The sequence below is a fragment of the Phalaenopsis equestris genome, unplaced genomic scaffold, assembly GCF_001263595.1.
Source record: "Phalaenopsis equestris unplaced genomic scaffold, ASM126359v1 Scaffold000006, whole genome shotgun sequence".
NCBI classification, from domain to species: Eukaryota; Viridiplantae; Streptophyta; class Magnoliopsida; order Asparagales; family Orchidaceae; genus Phalaenopsis; species Phalaenopsis equestris.
This window is the reverse complement of record NW_018164448.1, coordinates 784,944-808,317: the sequence shown is the minus strand read 5'-3', so window position 1 is coordinate 808,317 and position 23,374 is coordinate 784,944. Positions and strand designations below refer to the sequence as shown.

Genomic DNA, 23,374 nt, shown 5'->3' with positions numbered 1-23,374 from the left:
TTTTTTTATTTTTATGTAAAGAAGTGGGCCGGGGCATGTATGTGCGGCGCCCGGCCGCCATTTTCTTTTCTGGGATATGTTGCCGACCTAGCGGCACTGGCCTGTTTATTATTTTGGTTCGATTTGCTTTACTTTTTTGCATCATGTTGCATGTGTGCACATGCATGTGTTTTTTTTGTTTTCTTTCTGTGTTTTATCTGGGATTTCACGATACAACATGGGCTCATTAAGGGCCCTAAAATTTTAATTTTCTACAAAATCCTAAATAAAATCTTCAAGATAATTAAAATTTAACATTAAAATATTCAAGATTTAAAAATTACAACATTTACTTTCTTGCATATATTAATAGGGCCTCCACAATACTTAGGATCATTCTAGATTACTGCATTCATGTTTGCATGTCCCGAGGAGGAGTCCCCGTACTTTTCCAACCTAACCGGCCCAGCATACCTTCATACAGGTGGTTGTCTAGTGCGCCTAGGGTGTTAGAAGGCTCCCTGACCCGGACGGGGTGTAAGTCCTTTTGTTGGAGTGTTTACAGCTTTGTAGCTGAACCTCCGCTTTCTCTTGTTTCCGGAGGCATCCTTATCATTTCGGCAGGTATAAGTCCCACCTCTTGTAGCTCCAGTTTACAGTCATAGAATAGAGTTTCCTTCCTTTGACCTTAGGGCTACCGAGGTTCTTGTGGATAATGCAATTCACAGATTGCTGACCAGGGATCTCAGGTTGTGTTGGGTCGACTAACTTCACGACCAGGTAGACTTAGGGTCCTAGTAGTCGTTCATGACGGGTCCGTGGTACCCCGACCCAGTTACCTCTAACTTTTAGGATCACTTTACCTCCTATTTTCTTGAGCCCCATTGAGCCCTGTCGCTCCTTGACCTCGTTGATATCACCTTGACGGCCTGATGCCGATGAGCTGTCGCCCATTTAGGATACGACTATTTGTCCTCTGTCCTTTGGCCCGAACGTGCTTTGACGTATTGGGATATCCCCGTCAAGATGATTTAGGTTATTTCATGGGCCCCATGTGCTGGTAAGCCGCTACCCATTCTGGGATGTGAGAGACTCATTCTCTGCCCGATTGTTTAGCGTGAGCATTGAAGCATTGGGATTGTTCTCACACGGAATAACCTTCCTTTGGTTCCCTATACCCCAGGTCTATGATAATATGAAGTGAAACTCCTTTTATCGAGAGTATTCTTGGGTATCCCCCAATATGTAATTAACCAGTAGGAACACGTTCCTCTGGGAGTGCTCTTGACCCCAGAACAGGTACATACACCTGACTCTCTGGTTATGGGTAGTCTATGTAGATCCTTCTTTCGCGGATATTGGTTTAAATTGCCTCCGCCCGATCTTATTTATCTTATTTGGGCGGACACTCTTATTAACCTATCATTGTGAGGTTTATCGCACGTAGATTCTCCACGTTTTACTTTTTCTCTTGTTTGTCACTTTATCATATGTCCATTCTTATTCGGTTTCTCTCCTCTTCGAATCATGTATATGGTTCAAGAGGCAGATTTATTCGAGCGGGGAAGTATACGACAATCAACAAGTTGGCGACTCCTTTTAAAAATACAAAAAGAGAAAAATGAACCATCTAAACCAAAAATACTCGTTTTTCCTCGAAATTGCTTCACCATTACCATCCAACTCCTTGAATCAACCAGATTTGATGAAGAATATGATGATCTGATGACAAGAAATCTATCAGAGAGGTGGAGAGTCGTGCGTTGAACGGAGTGTGATTAGGACAAAGCAATAGGGACGGACAACTGGTTTACAGTGACGTCGTTGAAGGAAATGGTAGATTCGAGGTATTAGGGATTTTAAAGTGTCACGTATATAAAATTTATCATTTGGGTGATAGATATGTAAATAATAAGGAATTGTGTGGTATGTGTATATCAAAAAAGTGTCGATGCTGATCTAACAAAAAAATCAAAGAAACACGATAAAAAGATACTTCCTATAAGGTGGTCATGAGACCCCTTGAGTCAACTAGGCTAAGACAACCAACACGTCGAGTTGACCAGGTTAGTTGATCAAGCTATAAGATGATCGGAGGAAGGCTATTTGATATCAAAAAGTTACTCATCCGGGAACATATGAGAAGACTTTTAAACCTTCAACTAAGAGAAAGCCTATCCGATACAGAAGTTTTTCTCGCATGTGAGTCAACCCGATAAAAAAAGTCAACCCTGCAAATATCTTCAACCCATCTGAAACTACCCGACGCAGACACCTCAATATCTCTTCAGAGATGAATTTTTTGAGGATGGTCGACCAAGCTGACTAAATCGACTAGGTTAAACAAATCGAGTCATATGACAACAAGAGGATGATTAGCCGCTCACATTTCCTTCTAGACACCTCAGCGCAGGCTTCACGATTAGTATATAGAAATGTCATATTATTATTATGTCAGATTATCGATATATAGAGAAAGTATTTATTGTAATAGACGGGAATTATATATATATCCCATACTCGAAACTCAACCAAAAATAAAAAAGTTAGGGTTAGATTGAACAATTTTTAGAGAGCAGAGATGATTGAATAGTGTCATTTAAATTAATTATTTGTTGTATCAGTAAATAAGATGAAATAAATATATAAATAATTTAATGTATGTAAATAAATGTTTTATATATATATACCTTACATTTATTATGGGTGTAGCTTTAATGACACAACATGAACATCCAAGAACAGTCCACCGACTTTCATCCCTAGGAAATACCATAATAGGCTCATAGGCTTCCTGCCCGTGATGTGGGGCCCAGAAGTTATTTCAGGAATTTCTCAACCATGCAGGCTCGTGATACCACACCCATAAATGAATCCCGCAAACTGACCGCACGTTGGTAGTCGGACCGCATCACCAATGCCCATTTAATTTAATAGGTAAATATTACTTAATAGTTGTTGCACAAATGGTTCACATTATTTTCTTAATTCTTTTTTAAATATTTATAAAATCATAACGAAATTTTTACACATCGGCTGGTGCTCATATGTATGTATGTATTTATATATATATATATATATATATTCTTATATAATTACTATTCCAACAATTAAATTTTAGATATTATAACCTTTGTACCATACTGCCACTTCGCTGGCTTTAAATGATCCAAAATAAAATTTTCGATGTTAAACACGCGAAACCTATTAAAAGCTTCAAATTTAAATTAATTTTTACATACATTCATCTTTAACGTCTTTGAATTTCTTAAATTACATTTAAATTTTGGAGTTTAAATGAAAATTATTAAATTTCTAGGCGCAAATGTTTTCATTAACTCATTATATGCACTGTTGAACAATTAATGAATAAATCTTATGTTAATATGCTAGAAAATTGTATTTAAAAGCTTATTAATCGTTGCCGTCTTGCAGATGACATAGCATCCCAGCCATGTGAGTAGCCTTTAAACTGAATTTGATCTATCGGCTAATTACTTAAACCAATGGGTAGATATTGCAGAGAAATTATGTTGAAATTATGCAAAATAATACATATTTGCATAGATCTAAACAAGATAAATCTAAATATTTTTTATAAATCAAATCATGAATCAAAGATATAATATAGAGCCATTTACAAAACCCACCCAACTATGTATTTACCCATCTAACATGACAATTTACTTTTTATATTTATAACTATTCAAACCTTAACATCACATAAAAATAACCTCTTTAACTTGATATATTGATATAAATTCCCCCATAAATTAAAATGCGACAGCTCGTACACCAAAAATCCCAAACAGAAGACGTTCAAATAAAGTCATACTTTGCTGGATATTATTGTTCAAAAGAAATTCATTCATTACTATAACAACGCAAGCAATAAAATGAAATATATTCCTTTTATTTTTTATTACTTACAAGCTAATTAAGGTGGGTTTGATGGCGATCTTTTTCTTTTGAGAGCTGCCCCTCTCTGGTAAAAGCCTGCAAAAAGTGAAAAAGTAAACAGGTGCTGCAATGAGTGCAAAATACATTATTACAGAAATACCCTCTCTCGACACTTCATCTCAGACCAGGAAAAGCTCCGCCCTTTATTCTATTAGTTCTAATTTGCAGCGTTGTTCCACTTTTCCTCGAGCATTAGCTTTTGCACAAAACCAATCCAAAAAAATCCATGGCGGAAACTGCTACTAAACTGTAACTAATCCTGATTAAAATCATATAGTTTAATTTTCTAAACCCTAATTTTGAAGCTGTCAAACGATGGTGTTGGGGGGAGTTAGTAGGTCCACTCTTTTGGGAGTTGTATGTCATGGCGGGAAATGGAGGTCTGCGGAAGCTGGTAGATGTTCCGTTTCTGTTCAGTATTGCCGGGATTGATGCGAACGGTCGCCGTTTCTGAAGGATGAGGAGAAGAATAGCTAAGAAAAGAAGATGGGGACGAACAGTGAAGAGAAAGAAGAGAAGGTAAGCTAAGTACCATGGTCGCGAGATATGTGTGCAGGGAAACGAGGTTGTATACCGGCGTCGTCTAGGGTTAGGTTTAGCGCTTGTACCACTCTTGCAGGAAGGAGAACAGTAGAACAAGCTGGAAGAGTAATAAGAGGGTACTTCGTTAACAACAAGAAAGGAAGTTAAATCATTTTAACCGATTAGACGGCCAGGCTCTATTTTACCGGGCTTTTTCGCCGTGGGACTGCCTGCCCTGCGAGGAAGAAAGACTCCGGTGCCCGCGGACTCACGCCGGGCTCCTGTGCTGTTGAGGAACAAGGCTCTCATCCCAGAGCTGGGTTGCTGTTGCTGTTGCGGTAGAGGTGACCATGGAGAAGAAGCCAAGCCATGAGACCGGACACTCGTCGTCGTCGCCGCTGCTGCCCTGTTCTGCCTTGTCCAAGTAGAAGAAAGTTGTTGCTTGACTAGCTGCTGCTGCTTCAGTCTGTAGAACTGTATGTGAAAAAAAAAAGAGAGAGAAAATCAACTAATTGAACACAAAATCGGAAGGAAAATCTTGAAATAGTTAACCCACTTGCGCCGCTTGGATCCGCTGGCGTTCGACTTGGTTGCTGTGAGATCCAGCGATTGCTGAAGGATTTATATCAACCAACAAGTTCTTGCGCTGGTATCGTTCAGAAGCCCTCCGTTGGTTCTGCTTATTCCTCAAAACCTCCCCTGCTGCCGCATAGAAAAGATCCATCGCATCTTCCTTCCTTTGCTCCAGAAAAGCAGAAAGCGGTGGAGAAGCCTTCGAACAAACCTTTTGGCTTCCAGTGGACGACGCCGACCAGATTCCGGCATCGCACAGCGTCGACTGCGGCGAGGTGGCCAAAACCTAGAAATCGGAAAGATACAGCAGCATAAATCTCAACTCAAAACCCAAATAAAACACAGGAAAAAAGAAGGGCAGATTGATACCCTAGTATCCCAAAACGAAGACGTGCTATCTTCAACAAGAAAGGAGCGAGCCATCTTCCGCGTGAGTCCGGCCACGTAATCCTCCTCATCACTCTCCGTCTCCATCACCATATTGGGGTAAGAAAGGCTTGCGTTCTCTCGCACCAGACCGTTTCTCTTCTCACTCCCCGGCATTAAAGCAGCTGCGCGCCTCTCCTCTAGAAAGAAACCCTCACCGAGAAACTCCGCGGGCAGCCATGAGTCTCCCTCCTCGAACTTCTCCGCCATTATGAGCAAGGGCTTGCTGGCTCGGGAAGAAGAAATGATGTTTGAGAGAACTTTTTCTCCCCCTTCTCCTCCGCCAGCTCGGGACTAGAAGAAGCGAGAAATATGGGAACGGAGAATGTCAAACGGCTGTGCTTCGCGAGGTAGGGGAAAGGTTTTCAAATCGGCCTTTTAAGGGAAGAAGAGGACGATTTATTAATTCTTAATTTTAAAAAATTATAAATTTATGATAATAACTAAATGCATTGTGAAAAAACAATTTTAAAAATTATAAAATTTATGATAATTACAAACAGACATTAGAGAGAAAACGTATGCCTAAGCTTTCGTTGTCAATTGGCCGTAGTGGTTGCAGCAGTCACTTATCCGTCAAGCCAACCCACCGGCCACACTCCTTCCTTTGGCTTTAAATTGAATTTACTTTTAGTAATTAATTTATAATAATTAGTCTTTTGTCCATAAATTTTCACATATTTAAGGGCTAATAGTGCAAAAGATTAATTATGAGCATTGGTCCAAAATATTGAAGATATGTATTGATAATCATTTGTATATTATAAAAAAATTCATTTACTGCTGCGACCAACGGTGACCAATTACAAACTACGGGCTTCATAAGCCGTGCAACTCTTGACTGTAACCACTGCAACTTGCAGATGTCATCACGGCTCGCCACTATGACCAATGCGACCAACCATGGCCTACATAGCCTACAATTCGTGCAGCTCTCTCTTTACTCCAGCGTTCGCGGCCTACGAACAACATTGTAGTCTATCACTACGACAAACATGGTCCACATCTTGTGTATCTCTTGACTCTGACCTCTATAATCTACTAACGTCATCAAAACACACTACTGCAACCTATATGACCAAGTACGCCCTTTGTCGCTTAAATCTCATACAACTTCGTTCTGCTACCTCTGTGGCCAATCAAAGCTTTTGAAGCAATGATTTATTGTCCACGTGGGCAACTGATACCATGACATTCAGCTATGGTCTATACGACAACCTGGCATTACATCCACTGTCTACAGCATTCATGGTAAATTTATGCTTCTATAACAATTAAATACGACTCTTGCTTCATGTTATCACAGAGAACAACATTTATTGCAGCCACACAACAACGATAATTGATTAACTATTGTTGTACATTTACATTGTTAAAACTTTGTAACTATATATTTCCTAATTCATGAGAAGAATTGACATGTGTGTCCACCATTTACAGTGAGTTGGTTGAACTAGGCTAGATCCCGCCATTTTTCCCTTTCAAAATTTTTCACATAAAAACTTATGGTGTCACTGTTGGTTATTATCTTTTAACTTAGTGTGTCTTGGATCCTCATATTACATTAACACGATAATTCATTACTCTAATACTGCAGACCTTCCAACATACATCAACAATTAAATTCGCCCAACATTCGTTTTCTATTTACGATCGTTCAAACTTCGATGCTTGTTTATGAACACTACCACAATCACTCAATTATCATCAATAAATTAAGGTCTTCAAACCATTATCACTCATCAATGTTTATAAGGTTAATACAATGTCAATCTCCGACATCACTTTTAAGGCCGGTAAACATTATTGTCACCTGCATCACATTTAAGGTGATTTGTTCCATTAACAAACGACACTACTTATATGGTCAATGCACATCATTGTTATATGTTATCACCCATAAAGCCAAAATATAACATCATTATAAAACATCGCTTTAAGGCATTATACATCATTAGTTTATGATATTGCCTGTAAGGTTGATACATGACATTAACACTAACATCGACACCCACCTATCGTATCACATATATTGATCGTCACGATCCCGACAAGATTGACGCATCTCATATGTATCAAGATTATGTTGAACTTCCATCTTATAACTCTTCTCATCAACAAATAACAATCAAACATATCATAAATAATCTCTTAAAATAATTCCAATGCCTCCAAATTTTTCTTTCATCATGGAATTCACCAACATAGTTCATGCCTACTATATATTAATACCTTCTTCTATTTTTATGAGCATTATTAATAGCATATAACTTAGCATAACATTTCAATTGGTTAAAGCCCTATAATCTTCTCTCACTTTCATATAAATATTTTGATGCATGTTTTTACAACTATTCTCTTATGAATGAGAGCACTCAATCCTCACATTATGCTAAGATATTAATATTTCACAATATGGTCACTACTAAGGTGCGCTCGTAGATAAATATATTTATCAAATAATAAATGAAAAAAATGAAATATTAATAATTGTAATGTGTGATATTTAATAAATAAATTTAAATATCTCACATCTAAACTTTCATATTTACGTATAAAGTATTTATTTTATATCCTTGTATGAAAACTTATATCTGACATTTAAAAAATGATAATAGAGGTGAGATATGCAAATACGTTAAAATTGTGTGCCTTGCATGCAAATTCCCCAAAATTTTAACCGCAGTAATATATCTTGATATAAGTCGCAGAAAAAATTAAAATTAATGATAAATATTAATATTTATGTTATATTAATTTTAAATATATTTATTATTTTTAAATTCATTCTAGTATAAATTATATTAGAATACTATCATATCTTTTTTTTTTTATTATTTTCTTATAAAATGATTATGAAGACTAATTAAAATATCGCCTTCCAAAATATTAATTTAAAAATCATATTAAAAGTATCTAGGAATGAAATATGTTAAATAAGAATATAACATATTTAATTAAAGAATATATTCTAGAATTGACTAAATATTATTTAATATTTATTATATTATTTACCATAACCCTTTCATCAATTTTAATTAAAATATAAAAATAAGAGGGCTAAATTAGTTTCGTAAATTGTTTGAATCTCATTCGTAGTTAACTTTAAAAAATCTAACCCAAACTTTACTTGTTCAACTGTTTAACTACCCACAATAAGCTGTTGCGCAACAACTGTCACATGAAGTTGCTGTGTAGAAGTTGTTGTGGATAAGCTTATAGTATGTTTATTTTTTTGCAGTTTAAAAATAGTTGTGTTGCAGCTGTTTCTGGACAAATGAATATTCTACTCCTATATAGTATTGTTCTTTGCAACAAAACTATTTATATCAATAAATTCTATGCTTAAAAATAAATATTCAGTCCATAACACTACAAAATAAAGGTAAACACGTCAGTTAATAGTGTGTAGCAAGACTACCAAAATTAAGAAAAATACTATTAAAATAATAATTAATAATATGATAATATTATTTTAAAATTCAGACGACCTATGTCACGAGCTAAATCGTTATCCAAAGATATTTTTCATGTCGATCACTCTTGGTGATGGAAACTTTCAGCCTACTGAAAATAGTTACAGTTTTCATGATTCTCCGGAAGTGCTTGTAAAACTGTCTCCCTTGACTATGTAACTGACGTGAAGTTAGCAGGAAACTTAAAATTTCACGGTAGCAATGCAATCCTCTAAAGGTATCAGAATCCCCGAGCTCATATTCATTGAATGCTTAAAAGAAATATATATCCTTAGACATAAAATAAGTAAAAAATAATAACAGAAGTAATTATTATAGTTTTATGTAGCTGTGAAATTTCATAGAAACCAATATAAAAATCAATCAATCTGTCACTATAAGAAGACAACGTACCTTATTAAAAATGAATTTTTAATCGTCTTTAATCACATAATATCAATCTAAATGTGTCACATATGCAAAGCATCAAATAATGGACTAAAACAATTTATACTTTGTTTTGTATCTCCTTATTGTACTATTTTTAATTTTAAATGTTTTTTTTTCGTACTATTCCTAATGAATTTTTTTAATTTTTTGTTTTTGGCCCCGTTAAAGTTTATATTCTTATTAAGTTTAGGTTGAGACTTGGGAGTTGGGATATTTATTACTAATGGAAAATATGTGGGCCCTACAAGGAACTGATGTGCGCGCTCCATTGGTGGCTCGATCGAAAGCTCATGGCGTACAATCGTGACCGTTTGATGCGGCTAAGCATGGCGGTTCGACTTTTAAGAGCGGCGGAGGTGTCCAGAAGAAATGGCTTCATACGGCGGGAAAACCCAAGATAAATATGTAATTTTGGCATCCGAGGCGCTCCCTACAAAAATCATTTATTTTTTTTATAATTAATTTGAATCCGTCCTTAATTTTATCCTAAATCCTTTGTTTTAAGTCATTGACCCGGATGGTAACAAAAGTAGTATCCAATATGAATCTTTATGAAAGAATCGTTGCAATAATTGAATTATGTTATGAAGAATATAAATTAAAATTTTAATTGAGTCTAATTAAATTTTTTGCCCTTATTTTAGACTTATAGATCAGAAAAATGAGGTCATGAATGGTAAATGCCTCAAAATATTATTATCAAACTGATATTTTTGTTGGGAGATAACACGACATCTCAGGTGATTAAGAACTCGTAATGTCATGTTAGTTTTCGTAGGAGGAAGTTCTGTGTGGACGTTGACAACTTAATGAGAGTGAAAAAGATTATAGATGGGTTGTCTTGTCCATTAGAGAGGAATGACACACCTTTCAATTTTTTCATTAAATGTGTATATTGGGAATATGCCGGCACGAATCTTCAGAAGTCCCAACCATCCAGATGAGAAAAAATTACAACTAAAGAGGGGTCACTAGAGAGAGACCAAAGGGCTCATTTCTTTTACTAGATGCAATCCCCTAAAGATGGGTTGGAGGTCGACCGGGCGTAAACCACTCGAAACAATGAATGACACTAATCAAGCCAAGCAAAAATATCGATCGGGATCTTGCCACAACCTGACTCAGAGAAAGAGTTACGTATCATCAACATTCACGTGGACACCCCGGAGGTTCCTTGTTAGAGACCAACAATTCACAATAACATGTTTTACAAATATCCCGAAATACCTCATCTTAAAAGAATAGGTTATAAAATCATATCAGAGTGATTCACACTACGCTTGATAACATGGTATCATCCAGCTAAAAGGAACTTCTCATATAGGGATCAACGGTCGACCACTGGGCTAAAACAACTAATCGGTAGATCTAAGTCAATCGAGATAGTCTTGCCAACTTAAAGACCATCGCAGATCGACCAAGAACCCTAATTCAACATAGCCGAACGAGCGGGTTTTATCAAACCAAGACCCATTAAATTCAGTCGATCGATTTAGAGGGTAGCTGAGTCGTAAGCCCGCATATATATAATACCTGAAATATCCTCTAACACCTCATTAAAGCACATGCAAACTTGTAACCTCATATATTATACCCCTCCTTCATAAAAAGGGGATCATTTAATGCGAAAAGGCTAATCAGTAAAGAATAATTATTATTCATTATTGTGCACCTCTCTGCTCCCAAAATTGATCTTACATGTGTGTGTGTGCGCGCGCGCGCGTGTGTGCCGCAAGCCGTGACCTGTTGGTTGGCGAGGTTCACTATAAGTCCCCTTAGGTCATGGCTTCGATCCCCAGTAGCACTGGGTTCTCAAATATTTAGGCACATGAGGCAGACCCTCGTTATGGGGCCTAGCTCATTGAAATCGGTATTTGGGCCTTCGTCATATATATATTTCTTGCGCCCTATTTCTTGAGTGTGATTCATAGACATATTAGGATTCAATAGAAAGAGAAGTTGATAGATGGTGGTCAGAATATTTTTAAGAAGAGAAGTTTGGAGGTAGATCCAATCAGTTGATATAATGGGATGAGTTTGTAAACACATTTAGAGAGTGGTTTATGACACTTTAATCTCGATGGCAAATACATGGAAAATTTATCAAACTGGTGCAAAGAGATCGATCAATTATGCAGTACAAAACAAACTTTACTACGTTATCGAGATTAATGTTTGAATTCATTCCTACATTAGAGGAAAAATACCACAAGCTCTTTTCTATATTGAAGGATTCAATCATACAATCATTAGTGTCAATTGGGATTAAAAACAATTCAATGCTAGTGGAGAGGGCTATGCAAGTGAAAATTGATTTTTCCAGTAGACTCTGAAATGCAATGACTTGCACGAGAGCAAGAGTTTGGAAGAAGTGGCATAGTCCGTTCATTTCGAAGAGTTTAAAGGAATAAAAATAAAGTTATACACTAATGGAGATATTCGTCATGGTTACAAGTCAAAATGTCATGCCCAATGTCGGAAGCTGCACTGCGCTGAATGTTTTATTTGGTTTCAAGGGATGTTACTTATGCAGATAACCTAGAAATCATATGACGAATTGCTCTAATTCTACTCAGACATCCACATTAAACGCTAACTCAAGAATAGATTCAGCTAAGAGGGATCTATTTTTAGAAGTGGTCTACAAAGAATGACAAAAATTTGTACCGTACTCATAAGGAGCAACGAAGGCAAAATATTCAACCAACAATCTTTTCCCTGCTCATCAGAAACCAGAAAAACTTGTTGTTGCTAACATAGATGTTGGTAGTTTATGATTGAGTGATTTGTCGTTAGGGTGTCAGGTTAGTTATGTGGTGTTGAGTATCCTTATGTATATTGATTTCATAATTTACGTTTTATTATATTTTAATGTTTAGATTTATCATATCTATTTTTATAATCACTTAACGAGAATTAAAATTTCTTAAGGATTTGTGGATAGTTCATGTTTAGCATGTGTGAAGTTCATGAAATTCAAAGTTAAAATTTTATAAGAAAAAGAGATTTAAATAATTAAAATTTTAAATAATAATAGTAATAGTAATAGTAATTGAATAGACAATGTGTTCTTAATGTTAATGTCGTTCAGTTTGAGTTATGTATCGTTTATTCCCATTCAAACCAAAAAAAATTGAGACAGCTAGATTGGGAGACTGTGAAGAGGGGAGAAGGAAGAAATGATATTAAAGGAGGAATCGTTCCCTAACTGGGTAAGGAATGAGAAGGAGGAAAAGGATGAAGAGAAGGAGGCTCTTGAGCGAAATTGTGGATGAGTAAACCCTATCCGAGCAGCCTAGGGAAGACCTAATTTTTCTGTGCGGACTCACGACGTAGCTCTACATGCGGCGGATGTTATTCCTGAGTTGTTTTCAGATTATTTTCAATAATCACGAAATAACCCATAAATAACCCGCGGTCTTTATTTTTTGGTGAGTCGAGCACAAGTTATTTGATTAAAAAAATACTTACTTATAACTTGAATATTATGTTATTTAAGGGCAACCTCAGCTATTTACAATCAAGCAACATCTTTCATCAATTTTTCAAATTCTCATTCAGACATTAAAATTATTGATAAAACCCCAACTCATGATTTCCATTTTTTATCAAATTCTCAATGGTTTGATTATAGCATGCATAAACAAATCGGTTCGGTCGTTCAAAAAATTACATAGGTATTTGATCAGTAAATATGAATTTTTCGAGTGCTTTGTATGTAATTATCCCTTTATTTTAGGATTTGCACTCACGAGGAAGAGTTTGGGAGAAGGCGCTATCCATGGTCAGCCGAATAAATGTTACCACTCAATCCGCAGATATTGGACTGCCGGCGTAGATGCGGCGTTATATGCCGGTTTGGAATCCTTTGTCCCTTCAGTTGGCTGATCACCGAGAAAAGAAAATTTATTTATTCAATGTAGAGACTCATATTTATAGGAAGCCTTTTTGTACAATTAAAAGGAGATATTGAAAATGGAAATTATCCTCAATTAGTAAAAGAAGAGAGAGATTATAGAAATCACCATTAATATAGTTAATGTGTTGATTTAATACTAAATTTGCATTATAATTTGAATTAAATACGACGGTTATCAACTGGTCGGCATACATGAGTTCGGTCGACAGGGGCGATAGGTCGCATGACGATCACTCTTGTCGAGGTAATGCTGGTTTGCAAGTCGGTGGTGATCGGACCTCCTTACAGTACAGGAAGTGGAGGTAGCTGGGATCGACGGCATGGCCTGTTGACTGGACTAGTCGGCATTGTTTGCTGGCCAACTCGATCGAGCGGTTGATCGTCGGCCAGCTAACGCAGACCACTCTCATTAAATTAAACACCTCAGTTGTCCGATCATCATCCTTGGCCCCCTGACTTCTTGGAGAGATTTGTGCTGACACTTTTAATAAACACATTAATTAATTATTAAGTTCAAGAATTTGATATATAAATTAGGATGTTAAATTCACACAAAAAATGAGCTATGTGATTTCTCTTTCTACGTATCTTGTATTTGGATGCATTTTAAGCATTTAGAATTACTTATAATAATCGAATTGGCTTATTAGGATTTGAACTAAGCACGGTCAGTTGATGTCGTCACGTTAGTGTTAATGATGGGGACCGATGATGAATCTTTTATTTTCTGTCAAAATATTAAAATTAAAATAAAAATAATTAATTATTATTAAAAACAGATGATTTGTTAAGCATCAGATCAATTGATCGATTAAACCGCATGATAAAATAATCAGAGATGGCCCAAAAAATAAAGTAAGAGGGAATTCATGGAGGTTTTGAAGGTCATAAAATTCATAGTTCATGTTCAGAAAGGAGTCGTGTGAGAAAATAAGAAAAAGAAATGGCATGTAAGATGTGAGTAATTTCTCAGCATATTTAGGGAGAGAGAGCATTTAAGTAAATGGTGGGCTATGCTTTCATTTTGAGCTTCACAAAAGTATTAGAGAGAAGAAATTGCTAAAATTGAAAATGGGTGGTGTGGTGGTTCCTGGTTTTGGATCTGCCTGATTAATCCCAAGGGAATGATGGAGTTGTTGCTTGAACAGGTGAACATTCGTCTTTCTACTTCTTGATCGGAGGCTTGCCGAAAGCAAGAAAAAAGAAAATGTGAAACCAGAGAGTGGCTCATAACACATTAAGTCTCCAAGTGATTCAACTTTGTAATTTGCATTCAACTGTAAATGTGTGTTTGTGTGATGTAAATGTGTGTTTGTGTGAGAGAGAGAGAGAGATATCTTATTTTAAAAAGTCATTATATATTTGATATTTTTGTAATCTCTACCTATTTTATTATCTCCCCGATGTGTTAGTTATATCCCTTTTTATTTCAAACAACATGATTTATATTTATAACACATAAACACTTGGATATTTCTTATGTTGGTTGATGTTATTAGGAAATGTGATTAATGCACCATGGTGGTAATGATAATTTGAACCTCATTGTTTGATAAACATAAAGATAGAAGGCCATTGTCTATTTTTCTAAGGCACATTAATATCAAATTTTGGAGATACAAATGAGAACAATAAAAAATAATTTTATCAAAGATGAATAAGACTGATATTATATGAGAATACAAATATGATTTTGAAAAAAAAATGTTTAATAAACTAGAAATATATATAATGATTGAAGTGGCTATGAATATGCAAAGTTTGATATAAGAGAGACAAGAAAATTTTGAGATAATGTTTTTATTGTTATTTAAAAATATGACAAAATTAGTGTTTTGATTTTTTTTTAATGTAGTAATACAATAATTTTAATGCAAACATCAACAAAGAGATATGTTGGATTAAGTTTTAGTACCCTTCTTTGTTTCAATAGCTTCTCACCAACACCACAACCACTAATCTGGCTACCTAAGCTATATTTCTTTTCTAGAGCCTATGATCTGAGACCTAGAAGCACCTTTACAAGTATTAACTCTATTGTCAAAATCCTAATAGAACTTGTTAAATAAGCTACACATCACCTCTTCCCTACTTTTCTTATTTATTTCTATTTTTTTTCTTATTAAGTCACCATGGTTATATTTAGATGATAGTGAGCTCTTTTAGTTCCATGAAAAAAGTATAAAATTATTCAAATGGTTGATTTGATCATCACCAATTTGACCTATTTCTGGCAATGCCACTTTGAGAGTATGAGCTTCTTGGCCATTCTTTAGCTCAACTTACGAATTATTTATGTAAGCTAACAAAATATTTAATTTAGCTTAGTTATCACTTTTATAGCTTATAAATATGCCTCCATCTCCTACTAATGTATATAAAGATTGCAAATTCTCTCAATAAGCCTAATGCACCACAACCAATAACATTTGTGAGTGTCCTCTCTTGACAAACATAATTTATGATGAATTTTCTCATTGTTATAACTTTGCTGTTATTTACCACACACATTCATCACATTATAATAAAATTGTAATTATAGAATTTGTTTTCTAAATCACAATGTTGTGCAATAAATCCACTTGAACCTCCATAATATGGAGCCTTGATTTTAATTTGTTGGATCTTCAATTGTCATAGAAGGAAAGAAAGATGGAAAGAAAGAACTTTGGTGAGAGAGAACCTCTTTATATTTTGTCGCTCAAGAAGAGAGTGTAGAGAAGGTGTAGCTGAAATATAACTAACTACAAAAATGCATTAAATGTGTGATTATATGGCGTGCCATGTCTCTTTATAGAACCCCAAGCTACCGCGTTGGCAACTTGTCGACTTAGGTGGTGGTCATATGCGATTTGATGAGCTGACAAATGTACGAGTTCTTAGGATGCTTTAATCAAGCTATGAATTATTAAATGTTGTGGAGAATTGGTGATCAGTTTGCTCATTATATCTAATCCAGCTGAACTTACACTAGAAAATATTTGAAATGCTAGTATAATCAGTCGACATAATCTTAAATTTTGACCGAGCTTAATTAATATTTAATTTTGATTGTCCATAAAATTAGATTTATTATTGTACTCATATTCCCTTTGCATCATTCGTACTTGTAAATTATGGGTCTATATTTCAATTACACACGAAATACTTCAACAATACACCCTTTTATACGTTCGGATCATCCATGCGTAATATTTTCTCCTTAAAATATCACAAACTAAAATAATTCGTTCAATTTCTACCCCTAAACTACTAAAAAAAACATGTGGGATTCACTTTTATGTGATTGTATTATAAGCCAACAAGCAATTGTTGTCAAACATCCAATATATTATACAATGTCTGTTGTTGAAATTTTTGAGTGCACATGATTATTTTTAATAGTTTGATTAAATTATTAATTATTAAAAATTTAAAAAAGATTTTTCTTCGATCCCGTGGTTAGTAAAATATGGCCGAATTAAAGACTATTGGGCATGATTGTTGAGGATTTGTGGGCTATGTATTCGGTGAACCACTTCCGCATAAATTGGAGTTAGGTGAACCCAAATAGGAACCGATGACCAATAGAAAAATAATTAAATAATTATTGATTATTAACATAACGGAAAAATAATTAGCTTTAATTTTTTTATTTGAATATTTCTTAAGAATATGATAATTATTTTAAAATAAATATGACGTTAACTTTAATAGTTCTTCACGAGAATCAATTCGACTCAATTTAATGAGTTTGAAGATTATTTTGACAATTCTATAAAATCTAAGACTTGGGGTCTGTTTGAGCAACTGCAATTTGTTAAAAAACAGTTGTTAAATTGCTGAATAATAATCAGATGCTCAAAATTTTTTTTTAAAGTCAGATCGCAGCTAGAAACTTGTCACCGCAACTAGCCATGAGTGATAACTTAGATTCCAGCAGTACTTTTTTAAAAATACTGTCAAAACGTAGTTTATCAAAACACACAAAACTGCGGTGCTGCACCAAATGGACCCTACGACTGATCCATATAAATAATGTGGGACTATTTTGACACTTCAATCTATTATAATGTTATTTTATTGAATGAGCAAATTAATCACAGATTATTAAACATTTGAATGAGGGACTCAGGTTGGAGAAAGTGGGCCTCAATCAACTGCTCCCTGCGGCTCAGCTGTCTCCTGATAGTTTGGGAGGCATTAGGCCAAAAAAATATTTATTTTAAAATAGATTTTATTTTTTTCTAGATTTAGAAATCAATAATTTTGATCTATTGCCCGCGAACTTGGATGCCTTATTTTTATAAAACTGAATATGATTAAATTCATAATGAAATTATCAATAATTTTTCCCAAAAAAAAAATAGAATTTCAAATCAATTTTGAGATAAAAAATATTTCTTTTTAGTATGTTTAAGAAATTTAGATGTGGTATTTATATTACTTTTAAATGATACGAAATCAAAGATTTTTTAACTTTTGTACAAATTAAAAAATAATAATAATAATATTTATTATGAAATGTTTGATAAAATAGTTAAAAACTAAAATATTTATATAAAATCAATGAAATAAATGTCATAGAAAAGTCGACAGTATCCTCTCTTTTAATATCATCAATTATGATGATGAACATTAAATAGATATCTACACAAATTAAAAAAACAATTTTTTTAGGAAGATTTACAAACATACCACTCAATTCCTATGTATTTATATATCAAACATATAAATTTTAATTTTTGCATATATATCATCTTACTCCTACATGGAAACAAATGATTTTATTGAATAATCTGCTGATAAGCTAGGTGCGATGATTATTTCAAATTTTTATTTATTTGGAAAAGCAAAACCGCAATCAGAAAGCTGCCACCACACTTAGATAGACGCGGTGTGAAAACACATAAAATGTTGTTTACCCAAACGGGTCTGGCGCTTTTTCAAAACGCTACCGCACCAAATAAACTGCCCCAAACTAACGCTAAATTAATATTATTTTTATGTAAATTAAAAGATTCATATATGAAAAATAAAACTTAGCTGTGCATATATAATTACATAGAAATTGAGGGGCATGTATGTAAACGCCATTTTATAAAATTGTAATGGATACATACTAAGAACTTTGTACATATTTTTTACAAATAAAATTGGCACGATGAGCGCTGCAAATAAAAATTAGGAGCAGGCACATTGCAATTGGCTGAGCTGCGCCCAGATCCGTAGACAGACATCCAACCTTCCACTGCCCTTTTTCTCCCCATCTCCTTTATTTAAATCCCAACTCGCCCGCCACAAACTCCTAATGATGGACAGAACGTTCTCCCCATTTACATATATGTCCCTAAATTTTAAATATCAAACTATTATTTATATATCTAACATTTAAAGTCTAAAAAATTACATACATACCAAATAATTCCGATGTATTTATGTATCTAACACCTAAAGTTTAATGTTTGCACTTATAAAATTGGATCGAACGTATATTCATGAAATGAAGTTTTTGGCTTTAAAAAAGCTAATGATGGTGGTATTTTCAATATGATCTTAACATATTGAGTGTTGTAAATATAAATATGAACGATTAGATTTATTTCGGTAAATACATAGAAATTGAGCGGTATGTATGAAAATGTCTCTTAAATTTATATATTTTCATGCATTACCACTTCCTTAATTAGAAACCTTCACCATACTCACTTTGTCGTCTTTCCAAAATAGTAGAGAGACAGAGAGCGACATGATAAGATCATTCAAAGTGAAAAAAAATTCGAGAAGATCCGAAACATGATAAGAAAATAAGAAGTTTTGTTCTTGCTTGCATCGAGGACAATGTAGCACCGAAATTTTTTTATTGTATTTGAAATAAGTAGTGGTCAGATGTGTAAATTAGCAAATTTGAAGGGGTACGGATGTAAATCCTCTTTAATTCATTTGTCGCCCATTCATACTGGTGCTAATTAGTGAATATAATTGATAACAAGTTTCAACATGTTTAGGTATTTAAATATTGTGTCAATCATTATATCAAGTACTTTGAAATTTGAAGCCTGGAGAAAGTTTTGATGCTATGAATATTTAGTGATAGTCAGGCCTATGATATTTTAGGACTTGATGTCCTATAAATTATATATATATATATGAAATGGCCCTAAAGAGGTTTTTATAAAAATTGATTGTCTTTTTCTTAGAAAAATGGAGCATGAATAATTGGAGGTTAATGTGGATTTTAAGACTAATCTTTAATCCATTAATTTGATATATTATTGTCTGACAATTAATATTATACGATGTAATAAATTTTATTATAAATAGTTCATTAAATTTTTTTTCTTGCAATTTTATTCATATTTCTTAATTATTTAACTTTTTTAATTTTTATTTATTCAATGCCTCATATTTAAAATAAATGTAATGAAATTAATTTACAGTAGAAATAATAATAATAATAATAATAATAATAATAGTTTTATTATTAAATATGATTTAAATAATAATAATATTTAACAATATTATTATTATTCAGTAACAACCGCTTCCATACAATATGAGAAAAAACTATGTTGAGGTAGTCAGATTTTGTTTAGCCATTTCAAATTATATTTAAAAATGCTGATTTATTCTTTAAAAAAAATTGATCAAATTAATGTTTCCTTTTCATATAAATTCAATCAACATCTCCTTTCTAATTCGATATATTATTATAATTTGTGTAAAATGACGGTAACAATGAGAAAAAATAGATAAAGAAATTCACTAAAATAGAAACATAGCGGAAACACACAGATTTACGTGATTCGACAAATTGCCTACGCCCACGAAGCAGCAGAGGATTTTATTAGCTTGAGGATTACACCCGTCGATCACCTCGACGATTACAAAAAAGAACAATCTCTCATCTCTTCTCTCTCCTCTCGAGAGCAACAAACGAAGAAGAAGCCTGAGAGACCAAATCCCGAGAGAGATAACAAGGAGAGCTAGCATGTCTATTTATTAATTTCATCATGTCGTTAGACCCATTAAGAAATTAATCAAATAATTAATGAAGCTCATTAATTATTATATTTTCTTTTTTACAGCAAATTATAGAAGTAATTAAGAGCAATTAATTTCGAGTTTCAAATCCAATTTGCTGTCAAACATGAGAAAATGTCAATTTGAACAGTAGACCGATTTTCATATTCACAACAAATCTCTCATTTAGAAACTGGTACATTGGCTGCATCATCCACTAGTTGCATCATCATTTTCTTCAAATGCAATATCCTTCACCTATGTAACTCAAAATTATTTGTCTTCACACTAAAAGACCAACTAAAATCTAACACAACTTCAGCTTCTCAAAAGTAACACCCTTAGTTGACATATCAGCGTCAACATAACATTGTATCTCTAAGCTCTTTCCTGACTTACTCATGTATCTGCTTACAACTCTCACTGCATGTGCAATATCCTGTCTATGCTAAAAGCCTTTTTCAACAAGTTCAGTCTACTACCTCTCACTGTCATAAAACATAGTTTTCACCCAATGCACACACTTGTTGTGCAATGTTTTCTTCCCCGGCGGAAGTTCTGTCAGCTCCCAAGTCTGATTCCCTGACAGGGAATCCATATTTTATGGTCGTTCTCCCAGTAATGGAAGATGAATTTTTTTCATATAGAGATAGTACTCTATTTGCATCCTCAAGTAACAAAAATCTGTGTCATTAAACTTCTCGATCCACGATGTCTTCACATCATCTCCGGTCATCGTTTTCTTTCAGCCTCGAACCACAGCTCTGATACCAGTTGTTGTGTAAAACTACGTCAATAAAGAGAAAAACCAATGAGTCTTTGTAATAATCAACTTATAGTGAATTATTATAACTAATCCAGACATCGTGATTTTTTTTACAAGTTTTCCACGTAAAAATTTCTGGTGTTACTACTAGTTGTTTTTTCTCTTTTTAGTGTGTGTTGAATCTTCATATCACACAATAACGATAATATATTACTCCACTACCGTGAATTTTCCATCACACAACAATTTAGCGTCGTATGCGGGAAATGAAACACTATTTGACATTATCTTTCCCTTATTTTTCTACATTTTCATACGTCATGTTTTTCTTGTTCCTCTCTTCTCTTTATCATTCACATGATCCGAAAGAGAAATTTATTCGATAAAAATGGTAATTGTCAATTTTTTCTGAAAAATATATATTAAAATTTATACCAATCATTAACTTTTTAAAAATTTAGATAATATTAAAAATTATGATATAATATTATTTTAAACTATTTCCTATGAAGTGGGGCTAAATTAAATTTTATATTACAGAACAAGATATAATTTAATAAATAAATTTAAACATATTAAATACAAATTTCTTCGATTGATTATAGGCTCCATGATAATATAGAAATATAAAATCGTGGTGGTGCACTTTCGTTTCGACTTCTTCGTGCGGCGTTGATGCCGCCCATACTGTTTTTTCAGTGAAACAGAGTACTGCTATGCCCATGGCATTGACTTCATAGTTTAGTAAAGGACCATTTAATTACAGCCCAACCAAATTTTAGGTATTTACACATTACATACCAAAAAATTATTTTTTTAATGTTTATACTGCCATATTCATGCACAAACATACATAATCTATATATTGAGAGTGTGTGTGTGTGCGCGCGCGTGAGTGAGTAATTGAATGTTAAATACTAATAGGTATTTGTAAATTTATAGGAATTAAATGATGTACATGCAAATCTTCCTTCAAACAAACTCAATGGCTGTTAGGGGCAAAATCAGCCTCTTTTTAAGGGGGACAAATTGTCCCCAAGACCCAACGTGGGTGGAGCTAGGGTAACGAATGATAAAGTGAAATTTCAAGAGAAGCAAAACTAATACTTCATGAGGGGCAAACGAACAAATTGCTCTTCTGTATAACTAAAAATATAATTTGATAGGGGCAATTGCCCCCGGACTCTACTTGGATCCATCTCAACAAACTTACAGTTAAGTTAACCGGTTTGATGAGACAGACCTATAAATATCAAAATTGGTCCAATTCGAGTCAAATGAAGCCCCGATCAAGCCCTTAAACTGCTTTAGAAGTATTTTTTACATATTTTAGAAGTCAGATGAATGTCGAATCTGACGACTTTATAGTCAAATCGAGCATCTCGATAAGACAAATCCAATAAGTCCAAGATCACTCAACTCTGATATCCTTAAGACACTCAAATGTTCATCAAATTTTGTCTGATCAAATGAAACTCTCTATACCGTTTGATCAAAGATGTTCATATTCATGCATTAATTGCGCTTGAAACACTATAAATAGAGTCACACCTCTCTTTTGAGGGGAAAGAGCTTGAGACTTGAAGAATAGTTTGATGCTTTGAGAATGAGAAGTCTAACACCACTCCTATTTCTGCCTACCATCGCTTACTGTCATTAGCGACATCCCACTGTTGTCGACCATTACTTATCGGTCGTCGTCAAATCAATCACTGTCCATTTCTGGCAACACTAATCCGTAAATCGACGATGTAACTTGGGAGACCAAGTAACTATTTCTCGTCCGTGAGACAAGTGATCACAAATGTCTTCATTTTTTTATAGTGAAGTTATTCTGCTCGGTCAAACCCCGTAATTTTTTCCTTTATGAGTTTTCCACGCAACAGCTTTTTGTGTCACTAATAGTTATTTTCACTCTTCTGAGACTGTTGAATCTTCATACCATGCTCCAAAGATAATCTACTACTCTATTGCCATAAATTTTCTAGCACGCATAAATATATATATTTGGAACAAACCTTTTGGGTTCATGTTAATAAAAATATTCCCTTTGTTAGGACATGTATGTTATTACCACACTAAAACAAAAGTTATCCAATATGCTAATCACCATTAATTACGAACTAATGAAAAAAAAAAAGAGGGGAATAAATAAAAATCTGAGCCGCTTGCATTTAGACCCATCTGCTTTTATTTTATTGTTTGGACATGTATGTTATAAACTGAAGTGTAGGGGTGTAAACGAGCCGAACAAGAGCGAGTCATGCTCAGCTCGTGTTCGGCTCGTTTATATTTCGAGCTCAAAAAGTGTGTTCGTGTTTG

General features: G+C 34.0%; 2 protein-coding genes across 2 annotated transcripts in view; one reads left to right on the top strand and one right to left on the bottom strand.

Annotated features, from left to right (window-relative positions):
- Positions 1-3,749: 3,749 nt before the first annotated feature.
- LOC110018218 lies at positions 3,750-5,826 on the bottom strand. The gene is made up of 5 exons (XM_020715468.1): positions 5,404-5,826; positions 5,018-5,320; positions 4,668-4,935; positions 4,472-4,579; positions 3,750-4,389 (listed from the first exon to the last, which is right to left on the bottom strand). The coding sequence occupies exons 1-5, from the start codon at positions 5,668-5,670 to the stop codon at positions 4,271-4,273; spliced, it is 1,065 nt and encodes a 354-aa protein (XP_020571127.1). The 5' UTR covers positions 5,671-5,826; the 3' UTR covers positions 3,750-4,270.
- A 7,681-nt stretch (positions 5,827-13,507) lies between these two features.
- Positions 13,508-23,374, top strand: part of LOC110018282 (11-oxo-beta-amyrin 30-oxidase-like) — an 18,356-nt gene continuing 8,489 nt past the window's right edge. Inside the window, exon 1 of the mRNA XM_020715552.1 lies at positions 13,508-13,633. Within this exon, the coding sequence (XP_020571211.1) occupies positions 13,508-13,633 (126 nt within the window). The remainder of the gene's footprint in view (positions 13,634-23,374) is intronic.